The 23879-nt window shown below is 41.7% G+C and overlaps 1 protein-coding gene across 2 annotated transcripts in view; it reads right to left on the bottom strand.

The window, feature by feature from the left end:
- CTNND2 (catenin delta 2) overlaps positions 1–23879 on the bottom strand; it is a gene marked incomplete at its 3' end in the record, with an annotated part of 926199 nt that overhangs the window by 104368 nt on the left and 797952 nt on the right. The window contains exons 15-17 of one of the 2 annotated variants that reach the window (XM_082837425.1): positions 14385–14558; positions 1524–1598; positions 333–483 (exon numbers count right to left, since the gene is read on the bottom strand). In XM_082837425.1, coding sequence (XP_082693551.1) covers positions 333–483; positions 1524–1598; positions 14385–14558 — 400 coding nt within the window. The remainder of the gene's footprint in view (positions 1–332; positions 484–1523; positions 1599–14384; positions 14559–23879) is intronic. The other variant, XM_082837426.1, reaches the window with a different exon arrangement.

Raw genomic sequence — 23879 nt, 5'->3', positions numbered from 1 at the left:
CCCATTAGAATTCCAGTTCACAACGTGGGAAGCAAACAAACAGCCTGACAGGGATTTAGAGGATCAGGACGATGGTATCCGGTGCTGAGCACTGCGGTCATTTTTAATTTGCAAAGATTAGAAATGTCACCAAACATCGCATTTTCCTCTAAATTCTAAAAGATAAATTAGCGCACTGATTTCCGCTAGAAGGAGAGCCGGAAAAGCAAGGCCTCTAACAAATGCTCTGTTTCTGTACACGCATATACGTCCTGCACATGGATTCAACCACAGGAGGTACACTGTACTTCAATTAAAAAAAATGCAGACACTGTAAATCGGAGGGAACATACCAATGAGCTCCTTATTCCTGACGTCCAAGGCCATGTTCCGGAGTGCCGTGGCCACTGCACACACCACTCGGTCATTGTCTATCCGCAGCAGCTCCACAAGGATGGGCAGGCCTTTCTCTTTCCGGACAGCAGCTCGGATATATACCGACCACTGCAAATGAGGGGAAGCAAAGACATTAGGAGCTGGGGTGGAACCCCTACAAGCAAACAGCACGTGTGGGTTTTCACACTGCCGTCTACAGGTGCCAAAAAGGTTGGATGATCAAGACCTCATTGTGGAATGGGTTGAGTGTGTTAGACATGTATTTAAACATTTTAACTTTATTTTTGCCTCCAACATAGGATAAAGGTTTCAGCTTTAATCAGTTAACCACTCTTCATTTCGCCGGTGCCAGCTTTCTCAGCCCCTGAGTTAGGAAGCCATTTGTGTGGTGTCTATACTTGGTACTTTAAGATATGGAGGTCTGGGACAGGAAGGGCTGGCTATTGACATTAAGAGGAATAAAAAAAAAATCCTGGGAAGAGTAGAAAACGATAAAAGGTAGAGTACAGGTGACTTTTTAAAAAGGAGACTTGAATTTGGAGGTGGGGTAGAGAGATAAGTTACAGAAAGTACTGTCAATTAAGTTGTTTGCTGAATAATTAGGAGGAAGTAAGTCAGAAAATGGTAGGGGTGAGGAGAGGTAAATATGACACCAAAGATGGAGGGTGAAAATTGTAAAATTAAAAAAATCGCAATATATAATATTATACCTAGGGCCATAATTCAATGTCTAATTTATAAAGTAAGCATACAATTTGTTTTGGGTTGGCAGTCGTTGGCCTTAGTGGAAAACACCTAAGGCTCTTTATAGAAATGTACTTGCAGTATCAGGACCATAAAGTATTCAGATTCATTTAACGGAATACAGGTAGGCTCAGGTTTTCCATACATTTGCATATGCACACTTTATGCTCCTGGACAGTGTTCCAGAGAAGAGCATGCACCATAAAAATCAACCACTATAAGGGTTTACTCTGTTGCAATTTCAGTTATGATCTAAGAGAATTAAATTCATAACATGAGGTTCTGGATTCTGTGGCAGAGTCCTCCTGGGGACCAGCAAAGGTGGACAAAGCTCCCACCCCTCCCCGCCAGGCCCCTCCACCCCCTTTCCCCTTTGGGGCAGGCACCCCAGAGCTGGCTCTCACCTGTGGCAGGCAGGGAGCCCCCTCTGGCAGTGAACGTAGGGCATATGCCATGCCTGCCACATCCTCAGCCCAGCCCTGCATGAAATATGAGATTAAAAAAACACACAACTTCATCCCGTCCTACGTTAGAGAAGTCACATTCACATAGTTTCTTATCACCATCAACTCAGACCGAGTGCTTTTCTCCTGCCCCTACTCTGTGCCTCAAGCTCTATGAAGCCTGAGGGGGTGGGGACGCTCATGGAACTCACGAGAGCATCTCTTGATTGCAGTTAACTGTTTCATAGACCCAACCTCAGGGAGCAAAGAAATGGATGGTCAGAAAGTCTCAGACATGGAAAAAGCTTCAGGTTTTGCAGCTGCTGATTGAAATCTGGCTGTGAGGATGGGATATCCCTTCCAAGGGAAGGCGTTTCATGAAGACGGTTCCAAACCTCCGTCATGTCCACAGGAAATGTCATTTGCAATTTGACATACGATGGGACGTGATTTTCATCTACTTCCTCCCCTGCTTGTGAACCTTTTGGTCTCCAGGGCCCAGAAAAGACTAGACACCTGGGCTTCTGCAGCCCATTCATTGTTGGGTTCTTCCTTAAGACTAAGGGGGGAAGCTAATGGAAAAGAAACTAATGGAAGAAAATGGAAATCAGAGCGGGGGGGGGGGGCGGTGTCAACATTTCCATACTGTAAGGTAAACATCAACAATATATTTGAACACTGGGGAGATATTCTGGGCCTTTTGAGAGACCAGACGGGATGTTTTGGCAACTTGGGCAGGCTGAAGCATGGGCCCAAAGATGACCTCTTTCCCAGAGCCACCTCTTCCCAGACCCCAGATGCTCGCTTCTGCATTAGTGATCTCTTCTAATCCCCCAAACTCCTGGGAGAGTGACATTACTGTTCTTGTTTTATAGATGAGAAAATCTAGACACAAAGATTTTAAACAACCTGCCCACAGGTGTCACCTGTGCCCTTGGCCCCCAGTCTTCTTCCTCTACCTGCTCTGTGATGCTGACAATACTCTCTCCTCTGCCATTATCTCATTCTCTCTTGCCTATACCTCTGGGCTCAGTCTCCCAGAAACTGCCTTCCCCTCCCTTCCATCCTTCCAAACATTGAGAGGGGAGAACCTGACTATATCTGAAATGAACCAAGAAAGGTAGGCTATAGCTTAACTTTTTCCTCCTTAAAAGTCTAGCTATTATATCCCTTCATGTTGGATGGAAAGATGATTTGGTGTTTGGAAAATAGTGAGAGTCCTTCAGCTTTGCTGAAGACTGATTTGAGAGTAACCAAAAATGGCTATGCATGGCCAAAAATGTGTATGAGTTGTAGATACATCTTTTTGGTATGAGAAAATGGTCAACAGTGATAGGTTCTAAGTGAAAAGGGAAAATCAGACAATGGGTTTGATCTTATGTTATCAATATACAGAAAATAACCTTTATTTTGAAACTTTTAGTTGTGTGTGTTTGTGTGTATATGGAAAATCCCCAGTATTAGCTCAGTATATGACAATCCAGAATGAATTATTTACATTTCATTCAAAAGATGATGCAAGTTTCCAAAGTTTGCTTAACATGCAAGGATAGTGATGCTTTGGAAGTAGCACATGAGCAGTCTTGGAGTAGGTCATGTATAACCCACATGTGAACCTATGTGTACCCCAACAAGAAGGAGTAAAGAGCACAGAAGTGGAAAGAGAGAAAGACATGATACAGTACTGGGGAGATGAGGAATATTTCCCAAGTGCACTCAACACAGAAGTGCGAGGCTCATACAGAGTTTTTCCAAAAGAGAAGTGAGATACCTTGGACAGCACTGCAGCCCCTGGGGTCAGCGACGTGTATGAGTTGCCAAGAGCTTTTTAATTGAAACAAAAGAAGTATCACTGGCATGAAAACAGATGAACAAGAGAGATAAGTGTACCTTAACTCATTGTGGTTGAGGTGGAAATCTTTGGACAGAACTTGACTTTTTGCAAACAGAAAGAGAGCGTCATGCACTAAGCCCACCAGTGAGGAGGGAAGGGACAAAGCCGGTAGACTAGGATGGCTTTAAGAAGAATGGTCCATGAGCTGAAGAGAGGATCCTTGGTGATTCAAAAGGAGGAGAAGGAAGAGGAGGGGGAGGATGAGAAGGAAGAGATGGAGGAGGAGGAGGAGGAGAAGAGGGGGGGAGGAGAAGAAGAGGGGAGGGGGGAGGAGGAGAAGAGGGGAGGGGGAGGAGGAGAAGGGGGGGAGGAGGAGAAGAGGGGAGGGGGGTGGAGGAGAAGAGGGGAGGGGGAGGGGGAGGAGGAGACGAGGGGAGGGGGGAGGAGGAGAAGAGGGGAGGGGGAGGAGGAGAAGAGGGGGGGAGGAGGAGAAGGGGGGAGGAGGAGAAGAGGGGAGGGGGGATGAGGAAAAGAGGGGAGGGGAGAGGAGGAGAAGAGGGGAGGGGGAGGAGGAGAAGGGGGGAGGAGGAGAAGAGGGGAGGGGGGAGGAGGAGAAGAGGGGAGGGGGGAGGAGGAGAAGAGGGGAGGGGGGAGGAGGAGAAGAGGGGAGGGGGGAGGAGGAGGAAGCTCTGGTCCAGGAGAAAACAGCACAGATACAGGACCCAAATTGTTCCTGGTGAGATGCTTTCCCAATGAGGACCTCCAGAAAGTTATGATCCCTCAAAATAATCTCAGCTAAGACACACCTAACACTTAGACCTGTACTAACTCATTTAGTGCTCATCTCAACCCTATGCAGTGGGCACTACTGTTATTCACATTAGACAGATGAGAAAAGGTCACACGTTGTAGATGCTCAGCCAGGTCTTGAACCCAGGGAGCAGTGCCCCAGAGTTGGTGTGATTGACCACCACTCTCATATGCTTCTCAGAAACACAGGATGAGTTAGACAATCTGCACTTATAGTTGATCTGATCCCTTACAAATTCACCAATTCACTTTGGCATAACAATTCATGTTATTATTTTAGTCTTCCAATAACCCATCTGGCACTCCTCTAAACCCCCGAGTTAAAGAGTCTTCTAGTACTGTCAATGGAGCTACTGGACGTTTCAATCTGTTCTTGAGAACTACCTGCCAGGATTTAGCAAATCTGAGAAAAGAAGTCATGTATAATTGGAACGACAATGAGAAAGGCCTTGTGTCAGGAAAGGATGTCTTCTATTTGCATGTGATGGGACAACAATTTGAAATAATAAATGCTGTTTCTTCTCCTCCTTGCCCATGGCTCTTCCTGGAGAGAGGCTCCACCATGATTTGGTCCAATGAGGTGATGTCAGGATGGGACAGATAACAAAGCAGCAAACAGTGTTTAAGGGTAGAAAGCACAGATGCAGCTGAAAGATGGGATAGACTTGAAAGGGAATGAGAATAGACAGAAAATATTATGACCCCTCCTCAGATCCCACACAGAGCTTCCTAGCAGGGGAGAGAAAGGATCCAGGTTGGGGAGGAAGTGAGAGATGTAAAAGTATCTTTAGGGGCTGCCACCTGAAGTGCCCCTGGACAGGTCCTCCTCAGTGTGTGAGAGGCTGGTGATAAAAGCCCTTGGGAGACAGAAGAGCAGAGAGTCGACAGAAGCTCTGCTGCCCTTCCTGGACCTCAGTGCTGGTTGCACAAGACTCAGGAAGTCCCGCCATGAACCATCACGGAGCAGGGGTCGCACAGTAGGAATGGCAACAGGACTTGCTGGGCAGAAGAGGATTCCTGTGGCCCCAGTGTGGCACGGGGTAGTCCCTGAGTGTTTCTGTGGTCTTGAGCGGGTGGGCTGTGTAAGTTAGCCAGGAAAAAAGGCTAAGGATCCAGGGCTGCAGAAGGGTTAGTTGGCCAGGAGGTTGGGATGCATCAGAATGGCAGGCATGGACTGTGCCTGCATCTCAAGGAAGCTGAACAGTGAGGAAGGCAGGTGTGGGCCAGGAGAGCACCTTGGACCAGAGACGGTCCAATCTCCAATTGTCCTGTCCCAGCTGGGAAATCAACAGGACAAGGAGGCTTGTCCTGGGCAAGAGCCAGCATAGGAGAGAAATGATTCCAGATGGAAATGAATACCCAATCTCCATCCCCCACAGGGATTCGAATGCCTGTAAGACCCCCAAGCTTAGCAGCAACCACAGGGGGGCAGGAGAAGATGAAGGAAGACAAGCATAAATGTGGCCAAGTGTTAAACCTTGAGGGACTGGGAAATAGCTGAATTTGATTGGGTTTGCTAGAAGTGTCTAGATTATGTGCCTTTTTTTTCTTTTTGCATCAGGCAAAACGAGGGCTCCAGGTGACTTTCGAAAGAGAACATTCCTGGTTGTGGATCTGCGCTCTTTTTCTGCTTCTCGCTAGCGGATGATGACCCTAAGAGTAGCCTTGGAAGATCACATCTTTATCACACCTTGACGATGGCAGAACAGCTGTCAGCCTGGGTGAAATAATTCATGGAGGGGAGCATCCCTCCTCACGCACCTTCCCTTACCTGTTACACCAGAGAAAATAGCTTCTACCTCCTATCTCATTTGAGATCTTGCATATATGGGGGTCTCTTTGTTACAGCAGCTAGAATTTCTCTAACTAATGAGATGTGCTAGTGTGTTAAAATGAACTGTAATCATTGACTCCTAGCCCTAGGTTTTAACTAGTGATGTTGGAAGTGGGGTTCCTCATCCCTGACCTCTTCCTTGTAAAAATGACCCCTGGGACACCCTTTTGCCTTGTGTGTGTGTGTGTGTATACGTGTGTGCGTATATATATATGTGCGTGTGTGTGTATATATATGTATGTATACACCCTTGTGTATATACTCCTATTATAGCATCTATCATGTTTTTTTCTGGGCTTTTTGTTTACCTGTTTATTATCGGTACCTGAGGGAAGTTACAAAGTCACATTCATCTCTTTATGTCAGCTGTCTTCTAATTTCTGGCTCACAGCTGGAGAGTAAAAATGTTTAACTGGTGAAAGAAAATGTCAGGTTGATTTCTAGTACCACGTGTGTATTACTTAAGAACAGCATTCTCCACTGAAAGGCACTAGATAAAAGGGATCAAAGCCACGGCAATTAGCTAGGATCAGCAAGTTCCAACCCCTTCCACAAAAGTGTAATCAGGGTTTGAAGAGATCGTATATTTCTTTGGGAGTCTCTCCTAAAGCCAGACTCATCCCTCAGTTCTGCGTGTGGGAACAGAACTTTTGATGCAGGGCTTATGAATATTTGCTTGCCCTCAGTGCCGGAAGAACACAATACTGAGTGGCATGTCCTGGGCCACCACAGCTCTGATCATGCTGGGACAGTTAAAATGAAGTTTCTACATTAGAATTCCTCTGTGTCCCCACTGCTCAGGTAATTAACCATGCCGGCTTCCAGGGTAGCCCATGTCTTAAACTGGGCTCAGAAAGGATTTCTTTTATAGTTTTACAGCTGCTCTAGGAATCCTGGGAATTTCCTATAGAGACAGGTTGTACCTGCTAGATACCAAACCAAAATCAACTTTAAAGATGCTGCCTCACTGTCTTCTCACTAATATTACTGCTGGTGAAAAATCAGCTGTCATCCTTATTTTTGTATGGAACATGTCTTTTGTCCTCTGGCTGCTTTTTTCTTTTTTTTTTTTGCGGTACGCAGGCCTCTCACTGCTGTGGCCTCTCCCATTGCGGAGCACAGCCTCCGGACGCGCAGGCTCAGCGACCATGGCTCACGGGCCCAGCCGCTCTGCGGCATGTGGGATCTTCCCGGACCGGGGCACGAACCCGTCTCCCCTGCATCGGCAGGCGGACTCTCAACCACTGCGCCACCAGGGAAGCCCCTCTGGCTGCTTTTAAGATTTTCTCTTTATTACTGATTTTGAGCCATTTGCTTATGAAGCACCTTGGTATAGTTTCATCATGTTTCTTGGGCTTGGGGTTCCTTGAGCTGCTTGGATATGTGAGTTTGTGGTTTTCATTAAATTTGGAAGATTTTCAACCATTATTTCTTCAAATATTTTTTTCTGTTTTCTTTCTCCTTTCTCTCTCCTCTCCTCTGGAAATTCTAATGGCACATATATTAGGCCACTTGAGGCTCACTGATGATCTGTAGGGTTTTTTTATAATCTCTCTGCATTTCGCCTTGTATAGTTTCCACTGCCATCTTTAAACTCATTAATCTTTCTTCAGCAATGTCTAACCTGCTGTTAATCCCATTCCATGTGTTTTTTTTTTTTTCATTTCAGACAGTTTATTTTCAACTCTAGACATTTTATTTGGGCCTTTTATATATTTTCCATGACTCTAATGAACTCTTTGAACACATGTAGTAGAGTTACAGTAACTGCTTGTCTGCTATTTTTAACATCTTTGTTGGCTCTGAATTGGTTTTGAATGGTGGATTTTTCTCCTCATTATGAATCACATTTTCCTGTTTATTTGCTTGTAGGGTTATTTTCAATTGGATGCCAGACATTATTAATTTTAATGCAATGGGTGCTGGATATTTTTGTACTCCTATAGGTATTTTTAAACTTTATTCAAGGATGCAGTTAATTTACTTGGAAACTATTGATTCTTCTGGGTCTTACTTTTAAAATTTGATAGGAAAGACTAGAGCATATTTAGTCCAGGGCTAATTATACCTCAATACTGAGGCAAGACCTGAGAGTATTCTTCCCAGTGATCCATGAATTATGAGGTTTTCCTACCTGGCACTTGGAAATGCACATTATGCCCATTCCTGTGTAAGTGCCAAGTTTCATTCTGTCTAATCATTTCAGAAGGTTGTTTCTTCAGCCTTGGGTATTTCTCTCACATGCATGCACTGGCAGATCTCTGCTGAATATTTGAGGGAGATCCTCTACATATTTCTAGGGTTCTTTCTATGAGTGGCTTTCTCCTCTTTGGTGCTCTGTCCTATAAGCTCTAGTCACCTTGGTCTCCCTAGATACTCAGTTCCATCTCCTTAGCTCAGAGAGTCTGCTGAGCTCCTCCTGGGTTCCTAATCTTTGTGCTGTGGTCTGGAAACTCTCTCAAGACAGTGAGCTGGGACAATCACAGGGCTCACCTTGTTTATTTCCTGTTTCTCAGAGATCAGTTTCTTCATTGACTAATGCTTAGTGTTTTAACAACCATTGTTTCATATATTTCTCTGGCTTGTTGCTATTGTTGTTGTTATTATTACTACTTAAAGGAACTTGGTGCTCCATCTTGGCCTCTTGGGTGGAAGTGGAAATCCCTCAGCTTTAGCTGTTTCTACAGTTTCTGAATGTAATTCTGTAACTTAGCACTTTGCTATTCAATGACAATGATGAAAGTAGAGACAAACTATCCAAAAATGGGCTTACTCTCTAGTCAGTTTGAATGCACGTGGCATTTCTAATACAGGTGCAGCCCTCGGCATCAGTACTACTTACTGGGGTCTTAGAAGAAACCACTAAATATTGTGGGATTAGAACCAATGACCTGGTGGTGACCCTGGCTCCTCTCTATCTCCTCCTGAGGTTGGGCCCATCCTCATTCTGCCTCAGGCTGGGCATCAGGTCCAACTCAATGTGTTGTCTCTAGGAGCCTGCTGATTGGGCTGAGTCCTCAGATAACCTCTGTGCTTATTTTGGCCCCATTTCTAACCCATTAGGCATGATGCTTCATGTCCCATTTTCATCATCATCTTTCACCACCCTGTTTCTTTGCATTTAAACCTTATGCTTTACATCACACTGTTAACTAGGACAAAGACCTTTGTCTTAGATGTTAAACCACGATTTTTACTTTTATTTCTTGCCCTCCACTCATCTGCCCTGGTTCACTTTTAATGATACACTAATTGCTAAGCTAAACTAAATTCAATGCCTTCAAAGCATTGCCCCTGTCCTTAGGAACAAGTCTCAAATTTCCCAGTTCTCTTATTGTTTATTCATATGTGCCACATGGCCAGAGATTCTGTTTCCTTCTCAGTAAATCTACATTCCTATCATGTTACTTCATTAAATATTAACAGATTAATATCCAAGTATCTCTTTATTCCATCTTACTTTAAACATAAACGGGCAACTAATAGACTCTCTGAGAATAGTCACATTTTAGGGAGAAAACTGACCATACAAAGATATCTAAAATGTTTGACTTAATAGCAAGTACACATGTATTTCTACAGTTCTAATCCTGAGTTTTCAGAGAGTTCAGTTACAATATAAATAACCCATAAATGGGAGTTGAAAGAGCATTCATTCACATTTTGGAACTCCTCAAGCTACTATAACCGGCTGTTTTAATATTCTGTGACAAACAAAATCGTTTTACTGTAAATGAGAAAAACGTAACCGAAGTCCATGTTAGCTAATAAAATCACTTCACTTTGCTTCTGCCATTATGTTTTTCTGATGCTTGTAAACCAAGTAATGAGTTTTAAAGTTTAAAAAGTATTTGGGCCATTATGAAGATCTAGCTTGCTAGTCAATTTGTCCCTGAAAAAGAGTGTGCACGGTCGTCCCATAAAGAGAAGTTATTGTTTCAGATGATGAGGTCTATAAAAAGCTCTCTCCATGCAAAATTCTGGTGTTTTACCTTCACATTTCTGCTTTTGTTTGGGCCATAAACGTTAAGGACACTTAAAAACACGCCACTAAATTTCAACAGTTGCTATAATAACACATTCTTAGAACCCTAGCTTTTAGATGGTAATGCTGTCTGCATGAAATTTGATGCTGTTTCTGTGTCTTCAGTCAATCTTTTAATTGCTCAGTTTTTGTTTTCTTCTTTAATTAAATCAAGCTTTTTTAAAGTAAGGATTTCTTTGTTTGGTTTTGGTACAGTTTATTCTCGATCTTTAAAAAACTGTAACTATTTATCAGTGTTTGGCTTAATGACAGTCTTCTCAAATCATTCCTATAGATTATCTATCTTCCCTTCCCACATATTCCCTTGCCATTTAATATGGTACATTAATAAATTATACAAAAGATGATGATAACATGATTGACCTTTATGCATACTTGTGTATTTGTATTTTGATAAAAAAATTCTTGTATAAGTATGTATATTTATAACTATGCACAAATATGTCCTAATGGCCCTTTGCCCTGCCTGAGGACTATTCCATTTGTCTAGAGTTATCAGGAAAGCCAGTGTTTCCTATAAGTAAGGTTGACATCCTGAGACTCAAAATTCTACCTTAACCATTGGGATAAAAGTCTTTTAAAATGCTTTCTGTCTTCTAAAGTAACTTTAGTAATAATTAGTAATAATAATCTAAAGTAATAATTAAACATTTTCTGATAACGGAGGGTCAGCATTATGACCATCCACAATTAGAATAAATGAAACAGCTGAAACCTTGAATGGCCTCTGACATTTTTTTCTTTCTTGCATCTTTGTATTTACTTCTTCTAACTCTTCTATCTTTTCACTTTGCTGTCAGGGTGTCTACTCTACCTTCTTAAGGCAGATCTGTCTGCCTGCTTACAAGAGTAACTCCTTGTATTTTTTAATTTGTTGCTTGAAATCTGATAAGGGCTGGGAAATCCGAGAGTCATAGTTGTTAAACTTTGTCTAAAGTACAGAACAGCTTTTGCGATGTTGATTTCAGCTGTTCCAGACCATTCTGCCTCTTTCTCAGTGGTCTCTATTAGTAATAGAAAAATTTACCAAATCAGTGCATCTGGATATGTGGGGATAAATGTCATACTGGGGCTAACTGTGCAAACTAATGTTCAGGGTTATGCACTGAAAACAGTCAGCAAGACGTTATTGTTAGAAAATACTGAGAATTTTTATCAGACTTCTTCCATAATTCTCATTATAGAACCCAAAGTAGGAGAGAATTTTTGAATATCAAAATAGTATAAATCAGTATAAAATAAATTAGTATAAAATAGTATAAACTATAAATTTATTGTTTTATTACTCTAAACACCTAAAGACCCAGGCATATCTCAGCAGCTTTCCCAGCTGACCTGGCTACCTTGAGATACAGAGCCTGTGTCTTTAATTACCAATTTAAACAGCAAGTCCAATACTGCAGCAGGAATTGTGGAACTGGGCAATGATATCAAAATCTGCATCCTGAAAAGCACTGATGAGTCTGGAAACTGGAATGAAAATAGTTCTCCCCAAACTCCTCCTTTCTATCAATTTTAGACTGTACTGACTACATGTTCCCATCTGAATCAAAGGACCAAATAAAGAACCATAAAGTGTGACCATTTGAAGATGGCCTGGCCACAATATGTGCTATTAACTGCTTAGTGACTGATAGATGTTTATAAATATAAAAGACTGTTATCCACAAGAAAGACATCTGGACATAGACACGAGTTCAGTTAAAAGCTTGTGTTTGAGCATTATTGCTCAGCCAAGCATAGGGCTGAGCAGTGGGGTACAAAGAAATAAATGTAATGGGTTTCTGCCCTTAGAAGCCTTATAGACCAGATTGTCTTCTAGAGGACATTCTTAGTAACTCAACAAGGACTCACATGAATAAATGAATGATCAGTGACACTGATCCTTGAATGTGGTGTTGAGATGTGGTACAGTCTTGGTATGTAACATGTCTTTTTTCTCTGGCTGCTTTTAAGATTATCTCTTTACTACTGATTTCGAGCAACTTGATTATAATGTAACTTGGTACAACTTTTCATGTTTCTCTTAGAGTTTCTTGAGTTGCTTAGATGTGTGAGCTTGCAGTTTTCAGTAAATTTGGAAAGTGTTCAACATTACTTCTTCAAATAGTTTTTTTCTGTTCTCTTCCTCCTTTCTCTCTTGTTTTGTTTGGTTCTCCATTTACACATCAGGCTACTCGAAGCTCACTGATGAACTGTCAATTTTTTTTTTCTTTTTCCTCTGTGTTTCATTTTGTATAGTTTCCAGTTGCTATCTTTCAGTTCACTAATCTTTTCTTCTGCAATGTCTAATCTGCTGTTGATTCCATTCCATGTATTTTTCATTCCAGATGTTGTTTTCAACTCCAGAAGTTTTATTTGTATCTTTATAAATTTTCCATGTTTCCAGTTAACTTTTTCAGCACATGGAACATAGAGTTTAACTTTTAAAGCAAAGGTGGAAGCCTTACATTCAAAATCCTCTAGAGATCAAAGACATTTCTCCATTTTTAACTTGTTCTTATAAAAACCTAAGTGTTTCTCAAGTAAAGCAATAATTCATTAAAAAAAAAATCAAGAGATGGCAAACTTGATTTGCCACTATCTAGATGGCTTTGCATTTCAGGTCAGACTCAGGCCTGGAACCCAGAGCTTCTCTTCTCATCCCCTTCTAGTCCATCTTCCAAAGCCAGGGAGCTGGGTGGGGACTTGCAGCAACTTAGTGCTCTTGGGTATATACAGTGACAAACCCTTAGCTTATGACATCCTGCATCTTTGCATCTAGTGTTGCGACTGATCTGCATGATGTGATGTGAAGCCGCCATGATCTCCTCTGCTTAAAGACGATGCATCTGAGAAACACTGAGGTGCTTTAATTTTCCCAGGACCACAAAGCTTAGAAAAGTTAGAGCCTAGGTTTGAATTGTGATCTGAGTTGAAGCCTCCTAACTTTAGAGGGAAGTTAATGCTAAGGGCAAGTTCAAGGAAGTGACTTCCATTACTATCTCTTTCCTACTTATGCAAGGCTATACTCTGTCATTCTTCTTGGTGAGACTCTACATTTGAAGCTTTTCTCTTGTTGAAAGCAAGAGACAAGTTCACCTCAAGTTCATCCCAAACTGAATTCTTAAGGTACAGCATTAGTGATGCCTTATGGGCAGGGAGGGAAAGGGATAATTATGTTCATTCCTAAGACTCTCAAGCGAAGAGGTGAGCCTGCCATGCAGGAGTAAGTAGCCAGCTCCTGGGAAGTATCATCAGGGGCTGGGTCCCAAGAGCTGGGAGGTCACATCCAAGAAAGAAAATGCTGCAGCTGACACTGTAGCCATGGAAAGGAAGATGGCAGAGAGAGAAGTGATGAGAGTCAGGTATTGGAAGGTATAATAAGAAGGGAATGTATTATTACACGATACTGAAGCCAATACCTGTGGTACCCATGGTACTGAGCTTCTGAGAGTTATCTGTAGCTATGTGTCTATATTAATATTGTTTTGAAGAAAATGAATGGTAAAGAAAAGATTGATTTATGGATATCCCAACCCCCAGGCATTGACATTAAATGAATGAGGAATTGAAGGTGGAGGTCTTGATATTTTCCCTACATGCCCTCAGTTCTTCTAAGAGGTTACGCTCTTTTGTGCGATAAGGCAAGTTAGCCCATGTAACTATTAGTGACCAAACTCAGGAATTCTTTGCTATCGTGAATCCATTTCTACCCACAAAGAAGGTCATGAAAAATTTTTGGTGAGAACCGACCTGGAACAGTGTGTATTTGTAAAGACCCAGAGAAAAAGACCCTCCTAATCTCTTTCCCAATCATACAGTTGCTTTACTGTAACCTTTTGCCAAAGATAACTATTTTCCTCTGTAATTTAAAAATGCAAGAGATTCTTTTCCTTTGGGGACAGGACCAGCTACAACATTTCAGGATTCACAGCAGTTTTTGTATGACATGTTTGGGTATGAGCTCCCTTAACTGTCAATGACAGTGCTTTGAAAAGTCTCAACATGTCAGTCGCCCCTGAAAATGAAGTAGCTCAGCTACACAAATATAACAGAAAGCATTCATAGCATCTTCAATGACTATACTTACATCTATTCCTCTGTATTTTGTAGCGCTCTTCAACGACCCCTGAGCCCTTAAGAAGAATTTTTAAAAGAAATACCTTTCTAAGTCCAGCAGTTCAATGGAACTGGTCTTTCTCTAACATCCTTAGAAACTTTATTAGAATTGCACTTCTCAAAATTGGACTTCTCATATTTCCTAAGGACCTTCTCATCATTCCAGATTTCTTTCTTATTGTAACAAACTCATCATACCTTCCAGCTCCCTGCAGCCAAGTTCTGCAGGGCGCCTGCCGCCCCTTCCAGCGTGTCTGCATTTGAGCACTCAGAGAGCAGTGTGAGGTAGGGTTTGACTATGGATGGGTGCCACAGCATCTGGATCCCTTTTGGTGGTTCTGCACAGTCTGGAAGAGGTCCTACTCCATCCCACTGGTGGAAGAGAAATGAGAGAGTAAACATCTTCAACATCTTTACACTTCCCAGTATTGCCTTCGGCAAACATCAAAGACAAAAACAAAAGCAGGGTGTCATGACATTTGGTGAGCATCTACTGTAGGTAGGATACTACTTCAGCAGTCCAAGGACCACCAAAAATGGGAGAGCCATTCCTACCCACCGAGAGCTTATGATGGAGGGTGGAGGGGGTCGGAGCATGTACATAAGTGAATGTAACTGGCAGTAGAATGGCTAAGCCCTCTGAGAAAAATTCTAGCACACTGCTACAGGAAGGAAGGAGAAGAGATGGGTTAATTTTAATCGGTCAGGGTGGAAGAAAGCTAAACATCAAGGCACCTTACAGTAAGCATACTATAGGCATAGCATAGTAGTTAGTAACTATCAAATGCCTTCACTTCTTATACACAAGTGTTAACTGTGATAAATTCCTATATCACTTGTAAAATACATATTCTGTCATTGCATCTATGGGCATCAAACAAATGACAGAATGGACAAAGGAGAGAAAATTGTTACGGTTTATTACATACATTGACGTGAGCTATAAGCAAATTTTGATCTTATAGAAATTCTGATGTTTGCTTTGAATTGAATCTAATAAATAACAGAATATGTAATTAAAAATTAATTACATATACATTTTAAATTATGGATTATATGCACAAAGGCATATCAGTAGAGCCTTAAAAATGATAGCTATGAAGATCATGTAGCAATTTGGACAAATGTTTATGATAAAAGTTAAATAAACAAAGCAGGATGCAAAGTAGTAGGGGGTTTGTGTTTGATTCCAAATAAAATGCATAGTAAAAAAATGTAATGATAATAAAAATTTATTAATAAAGTGTCTTTCATGTTTTTCTACCTTTCTAATTTTCTGTTTTATTATCCTTATAATTTAAAAATATTAAAAGTTCCAATAATGATTCTGATCTTTGATCACACATAGCCTTTTTCCTTCATTAAAAATAAAGGCAATGAGTATAATGAGGGTAGAAATAAAGTAATAAGTGTAGAAAAAATACTCCCATATTCATTTTTGAGAAAAATCATAGTAAAACAAAATATATAGTATATTATAGTATCAGAGTGGGAATATTAAGTTATTTAACTGCTTATTGGTGTTTATTAATGATTACTTAAAACATAATCTAAAAGACATATATATCAATACTAAGCTTTCTCACAGATATTTTATGTACATACATATATGTGCACCTGTGTCCATATATATGTATGTATACCTATGAAAACAAAATTGTATTTCAGAATCTGTGTAAGTTCCCTACTTCTGAAAATTTACCTGGAAGAAAATATAGCTTACGTCCTATCCTCGCAACAAAAATAGAAGTGTTGATAGAAATAATGAAAAGTTGTTTAACAGTCACAAACAATTTCAAGAATTCTATCACTTATTTTCCAAAAGAAAAATTAAAAATTCATGCCTTCTTTTTCTCAACTTAACTCAGTTCAAGGCTAAAGCTCAGAGATGAATGACATCCCATCGACAGGTGACAGCCATCCCATTAAAGGTCATTTTCATTCAGAGTGTCACTCTATCTCAACTTTATAACAAGGACACTCGATGTGGGGATCTTCCTGTTCTTTCAACCAAAGCCACTTCTAAACCCTTCAAAGCGGACTTTGCACCTGTACACAGCCTATCAATAAAACCAGTCCATCTCTTTTAAATACATAACAAAACAAAATTGAAAGTGAACCAGACTTGTCACATTGCTCCTGCTTCATTATTTGAGACTGGCTCACTGCACCAGATAGAAAGAGAGCACTAGGCTAAGAGAACAGCCCTTTTGTAGATTTGGTGACTTTGATGATGAAACAGGAGTGATATTGTCTTCTCATAGGAAACCAGCTGGGGGTATTGAATCTCTCGGCTAGCTAGTGCAACAGGAAATGCAAAATTATTTCATTTTGTTATCTCCTTAATACTTTTAAGCTATCATGTTCATATAAAGATTTAGATTTCATATAAAGACTTAGAGCTCAACATGGATGGAATTTCCCTCTCATGTAAGAGCCAACATAACAGCGTGAAGTATAGAGAAGTTTTATTTGCACTCTCATTACAACATGTGACAGACAAACTGTAAAAAGAGCAAAAAAAAAAAGCTGTGTTATCATTTGCTGGGTTTCATCTGGTTCTTTTCTTCTAACTTCTGTGCAAATAAAACAGGATAAATGGCTAAATCATTAGATAATTTTCTTCCGTTCTGACACGTGATCTATGTAGCTCTTAAATACCTTTTATTACAATCCTTTCTTAGTGGCTACAGAGAGAATCTGAAGGGAATAAAAGGAAAACTGATGTGAATATGGATAGCCTTTGACGGCAACAAAAGAAGTTCAAAGGGGATTCTCTGCTATTTCAGAACGCTGATGACACCCTGGCACATCGACACAGAAGATAAAGGACTATTTCAAAGCCAGTCAGTGTATCCTGCCTTCATCTGGGTACTTTATTCAAACTTTTATTGAGTTAATAGGGAAAGAAGTATCTATCAACTGTCCATTAAAAAATAGATTTTCATCACCTATAAAAGACCGGAAGTCTTCTTTAAAAGTTGTGCTAACACACCTGAGGTCATGTCGCTTAGCCAATCAATACCAACAGGACTACAGGGCAATGGTGACATCAGGATCAGACTGAAGTTGTGAAACAGTTCTGCACGTGAAAACGTTTAATGCCAACCTTCTTCTAGAGTGAGGATCCACGAGAAATCAAGGGATATGCAACTCTTTTACCAAAAACAATGGAAACACATCATTTATAAATTTAAATACAAGATGAATTTATCCTAAAATTTCTTCAAAACTGCCACATGGCTTGAAGACAAGCAGTGGCTAAATCTTTAACACAGTCAAAACACTCATCACACAGCTATTTAGTCCAAAGAACACAGAACTTAAATTTATAAATAAGCCTTATGCAAACTATATTTGTTTTTGACTGTACCTTAAGGGCATATTACCAAAAATTTTCTAAGAACTTGAAATATGAAAATAATATATAAAGAAACAAAATGTTTTCAGGTCAGGAGGGAGAACTTTCTATGTAATAGAGACAAGGCACAACCAACAAAGTATTTCCAGGAAACCAACAGGGGCAATGCTAGCAGAGTATTTTTTGATTATATTGGCTGCATTATTGCCAAGTTGGGACATATAAACACACACACACACACACACACACACACACACAGAAGTGTGTGTGTGTGTTTATATGTCTTCATTTATCAGGTTTAAGTTTAAAAATCAAACAGAAATTAGACAAAGGGAAAGCAAAAGAAAAAGGAGAAAGGCATTTGTGGTTTTAAAAGTTTTCTTCCAGCACAGGGGAAATGTTGAGTGAAAATATCCCTTCTTCCTCATAGTTTTACTCCTTAGGCTTGAGAGTTAAATAAGTGTTCCTTAATTTTAAGCACATTTAAAATTGTATCTGTTATATTTTAACGAATAAAACTTGCAAAAGTTCTAACTGTTCTTTTTTTTTTTGTGGTACGCGGGCCTCTGACAACTGTGGCCTCTCCCATTGCGGAGCACAGGCTCTGGATGCGCAGGCTCAGCGGCCATGGCTCACATCTTCCCAGACCGGGGCACGAACCCGTGTCCCCTGCATCGGTAGGCGGACTCTCAACCACTGCGCCACCAGGGAAGCCCATATTCTTGATTCTTAAAGGTAGTACTTAAATGTTCAAATTATACTTTATGCAGGTCATTCATGTTATTAAATAGGAAAAAACCCTGATAATCTCTAGCATTAAAGCTCCTCTTATTCACTGTCCTATTTATAGGAATTGAGAATTTACAAATATACTTCAAGTTTAAGAAGTTAAGGATTGAGTGGGTTATGCCAGAGTATTTTAGATTTTTTCAACAGATAATACTTTGGATTGGGACCTCCCTGGTGGCACAGTGGTTAAGAATCCACCTGCCAATGCAGGAGACACAGGTTCGAGCCCTGGTCCGGGAAGATCCCACATGCCCCGGAGCAACTAAGCCCCTGCACCCCACTACTGAGCCTGTGCTCTAGAGCCCGCGAGCCACAACTACTGAGCCCACATGCCTAGAGCCCATGCTCCGCAACAAGAGAAGCCACCACAATTAGAAGCCCACGCACCACAATGAAGAGTAGTCCCTGCTTGCCACAACTAGAGAGAGCCCACACCAGCAACAAAGATCCAACACATCCAAAAATAAATAAAAAAACAAAAAACAATGTTGGGTGTCTCACCCAAATTCATATGTTAAAGCCTAACCCTTAATGTGATGGTATTTAAAGGTGAGGCCTTTGGGAGGTAACTGGGTTTAGATGAGGTCTTGAGGGTGGGGCCCCTATGACGGGATTAGTATCCTGATAAAGAGATGAAGGAACCAGAGCTTTCTCTTTCTGCCATGTAAGGACACAGCAAGAAGATGGCCATCTGTGAATCAGGAAAGAGGCTCTCAATAGACACCGAATCTGCTGGCCCCTTGGACCTCCAGCCTCCAGAACCGTGAGAAAGAAATGTCTGTTTGTGTAAGCCACCTGGTCTAGGGCATTTTGTTACAGCAGCCCGAGCTGAGCAGGACAGTAGTGACAGTAAGCACTAAGAAAGTTTGGTGTCAGTGTTACGAGGACCCTCCAGCTACACCCTGGCTGTCCTGACCTGGAAGCTCTTTTGGGGCCAGGCTGGCAGCAAAGAAGGAGTGTGTAAGGCAGGATTATGCTGACAGTAGATCACAGAACAAACCAACAGACTGACTTGTCATCCCAAGTAGCACCACATTCACTAACATATTATCAGCACTTTTGTTTTTCAGTTATATATATATATTTTTTTCAGTTATATATATATGTATATTTATCAGACTATTTTCCATTATAGGTTATTACAAGATATTGAACATGGTTCTCTGTGTTATATAGTAAATCCTTATTGCTTATCTATTTTACGTGTAGTATTGATAGCTGGAGTCTGTCAATCCCATACTCCTAATTTATCCCTCTCCTCCTTCCCCCTTTGGTAACCATAAGTTTGTTTTCTATGTCTGTGAGTCTATTTCTGTTTTGTAAATAAGTTCATTTGTATCATTTTTTAAGATTCCACATACAAGCGATATCATATGATACTGGTCTTTCTCTGACTTACTTCACTCAGTATGACAAACTCTAGGTCCATCCATGTTGCTGCAAATGGCATCATTTCCTTCCTTTTTATGTATCAGTACTTTGCTGGACTGGCTTTAAATGTATGACTGTACAACTAATATCAATAAAACAAATAAGTGAACAGTTTATATCATTCACTATCCAAAATTGTTAGAATTGAAAATATGTATTCTCTCTCCGAGAAGGTAGTGCTCAAACATTTTTAAAAAGGAGAATAAGACGCTCCCATGTTAGAAGCCGAGGGTCTGCTGAAATCTGGACACAGTGGTTTTTGATGTAGTCACGGTCAGGGAAGGAGATACACACTGGCCACTGACTGTAAGGAATGCCTGCTTAGGAAGAAAATCACACAGCTGTGGGAATGGGCTCAATGTGTGGGTTTTTTTTTTTTTTAAAAGCCTTTCTTTAGACTGGCTTTTAATACTTTTACTTCTCCTTAGGGCTTAAATTCTATTTTGAAGATTTCTCTCTTAGCTGGTTTGAGGATGGAATCATGGAAGCCATTTGCTCCTTATATGAAAAGAGAGGTCTGACTTAGGGATAAAAATCAGAAAGTTCAGGGACCTCCCTGGAGGTCCAGTGGACTGTGCGATCTCAGTGCAGGGGGTGTGGGTTTGATCCCTGGTCGGGGAACTAAGATCCCACATGCTGCATGGTACCGTCAAAAAAAAAAAAAATCAGAAAGTTCAAAAACCAGAAAGTAAAGATGTCTGTACACTTTACAAAGAGACTGTGTAAATGGATTCTTCAGGGGACGGTGGCTCGCGAGATTAATTATTACATTCATAAAAGCCCCTACTGAATGAGAAGAATTAATGAGGGAATTTCAGCTCCTCCCTCTGAAGGAGCTTACAACTACCCCAGTTTCTACTTCCAAGGCGCCGGGTTGGGTACCACGGAGATGCTAACAAGACGTTCTCGCCTACATGGAAGAAGGATTTACATTCTGGGAGGAGCGCTGCTAAAATACACAGCTCCTTCTGTCGCATATGTCACAGCCATTCCAGTCTATGTAAAGAAAAGAGCTTTCGCTGCCGTATCTTTGGAACACAAATAGAAAAGGCCTCTTCACCAGCGGAATGCATCTCTAGTGCCTAAATTTCTCTACCAGCGACAGAGAATGACAGTCAGCACGTGTGCAGGCTCACTTTTCTTTTAAAGGGATTTCAGTGACATAAATGGGCCAGAGGTACGGCAAGGGAAAGGGAGTGGATGTGCAGTGACAGGAAAACAGTCTGATTTTAAAATCCCACTCTTGCCTCCCAGCTGAAGTTACACATCACAGAATGCAGGAAGAGAAAATGGCTCTAAAATGGGAAACTGTCAGGGAATGTTCCTTCATGCAGGGTTTGGGTAAATTAGGCTGCAGCCAGTGCTAAATACTTTGAAGAGCCACAACCTAAACACAGTCCATCCACTGTTGGCCACTGTTGCTTGATTTGGTCTGAACAGCAGTTACTAATTGATTTTTGCCCTGACCGTGTTTCACCATCACTTTCAGCTAATGCAGGGAGGGAAGGAGGAAAAGGAGGAGGGCAAGGGAATGGAAGTAATGGTTATTAAGAAAAAAAAACTCCAAGGAACTGTCAAAAGCCAAAAGAGAAATGATTTTTGTGTTGACGCTTGGGAATTTGGAAGGCAAGGGTAGCTCGGGCGTCTGACTTCCCCTGGGAGCTGTTCAGAAGCCGTCGACTACAGGGAGGCTGAACCTACGGAAAGAGAGGACAGAGGTGACGGCCAGTGACTCGTATTCATGTGGTACACGTGTCTCCAGGCTCTCCTTGCAAAAGATACGGGGAATTTTGCATTTGAGAGATTAGAAACCTGTCTTAAAGGTGAGATCGGCTATGGTGTTTCCCAAACAAGGCTTCAGAACAAACGACATTCAGGGACAGACTTGATGACTCACTTCCGTGCCTGTGTGGGCGCACACCCCGCAGGAGAAGGCGGGAGGGAGGCGGGTGATGCTGTGAGCTCCAGACATTGGCACAAGGCAGCCACTGTGTTGTGACCAAAGAGGAGTGTTATCAAGGCTGGTCTACATCACCGGGCTCGCTCACCGCTTCCCCAAGTCATCCTGATGGAACCAACTGGAACACTAGTAATTCTCACCTAGAATTCTCTCTGCTCCTAACTTCTCATCCACATCTAGGGAAACCTGGGCTATGACTCACCCTACTACCTGCTTTTTCAAGGGACTCTGTCCCTGACTCGCCAACTTCCTTGAGGTAGTCCTGTAGTCTTGCTTGTTTATATCTTTGGTGATACATCCCTCAAAGACAGTCTAATACAGTGGTTTTCAACTGGAGTGATTTTAACACCCAAGGGGATAGTTGGCAATGTCTGGAGACAGTTTTGGTTGTCACAACTAGGGAAAGCGGTGCTATTGATGGGTGTCTACTGGGTAGAAGCCAGTGATGCTGATAAACATCCCACAATGCCCAGGATAGACCTACCACAGGGAATTACCCGGCTCCAAATGTCAACAGTGCCAAGGCTGAGAAACCCAGGTCTAGTCTGTAAGACACAGACTATTGACTGACGGTGTGGAGTACCGAATGGTAAAATGTAAACACAAATGAATGAGTCACCAAAAATTGAGCGTTAAGTCTGCAAACCCACTGAAAGTGGAAAAGCAGCATTTCTAGGTGATGGGATAAATTTTATATGAGAGGCGCAGAAGAAGGAGAAGCATCTCACTCGTTCACAGGGAGTGGCAAAGGACAGTCACTGCACAGAACTGTGCAGCCGTGATCTTTGTGGGCGCATGCAACTTATTGCTTTGAGGACGTGAAATAGCATGTCTTGAGTCACCAAGCTCCTGGCATACGGTGAGGTGACAGCAGAGCGAGACTACACTGCTACCAGCCGTGAGGGATGAGCGGCAGCTGAAATCAGCAGATGGTCAGAAAGGAAATGGTATTAAGCCACAGACGAGAAAGTATGGTTACTAATAAGGAAATGGAAACTGCCTGGAAGAAAGAAAAACCACCTGTGATATTAGGAAACGAGGACTTAAAAGCATCAAGCATGTCACAAAGGGGCAGATCCATCAGGTGATAATAAAGCAAATCAAAACGTACTCACACTGTCTGTCACTGCCATCCGGAGTGATTAAGACAGATTTTGGCTATGTCGCCAGAGCCTGAGAAGCATTCTCTGTAAAAGTACAACTAGATGTTTTACTTTTAAGAATTTATCCCTGAGAAGTGATTAAGGATATAGGCGAGATTTAACTACACGGATGTTGACTGCAGTTTATGTTAGTTAAAATTTGGGAGCAACCTAATTTTCTGATCATCGGGGACTGGTTCATACAACACGGCAGACCCCTACAGTGGAATTCTTGGTAGCCTTTTCCATATTCTGGTGTAGATGGCTATTTACTGGCAAGGAGAGAGGTCACGGAGAGCCAAGTGATAAAGTGTCTACAACAGCCGGCAGAGCGAGGCAGGGTGGGTGCAGCGCCCACACTTGTCCTTCCCTTCAGTGGTGTGCCAGTCACCTGGCTGCAGGTAATCGGGGGCTACACTGTCTGCAGAGAATTTGCAAACAGCAAAATGGATGAAAGTTGGTTTTTCTTTTTACCCTGTGCAGACAATTCTAAACCATTTCAATGATAAAATATCCCTCCTTACTGAGGTAGAGAACTCCTACTGCAGCCCCTTAGTATGCCACTGTACCCCTTTTCCCTTTGGTTAAGAGAATGCCCAAGGTTCGCCTAGGGTCACGGTTGCCCCACAAAAACACTACACATCCCAGTCACCCCTGCAACTCAGGTGCTAATGTGTCCCATCCAGACGGAGAGGGTGTAGGCAACAGTGATGTGTGTGACATTCAGCGGGGGCAGTTCTAGAGGAAAGGGTACTCCCCTCTGTCTTCTTGGCTCCATTTCTGCTCCTGGACTCTGGATACAGAGCCATCTTTGGACCATGAGGAGGAGGGCAGCATCCTAAAGAGGTGAGCATGACAGATCTAAGGAGCCTCCGGAGATTCTGCAGACCAGAGCCGCCAGCAGCGCCGACTTTTACATTAGCGGGAAACACACTTGTCTTCTCTAAGTCACTATGAACTTGGCTGTCTGATGTGGTATGATGTGTCTTAACTCACACTCCAACCAATAT

Source organism: Leucopleurus acutus (genome assembly GCF_964270905.1).
Source record: "Leucopleurus acutus genome assembly, chromosome: 3".
In the NCBI taxonomy this organism is placed as follows: domain Eukaryota; kingdom Metazoa; phylum Chordata; class Mammalia; order Artiodactyla; family Delphinidae; genus Leucopleurus; species Leucopleurus acutus.
This window is presented reverse-complemented; position numbering and strand designations above follow the sequence as displayed.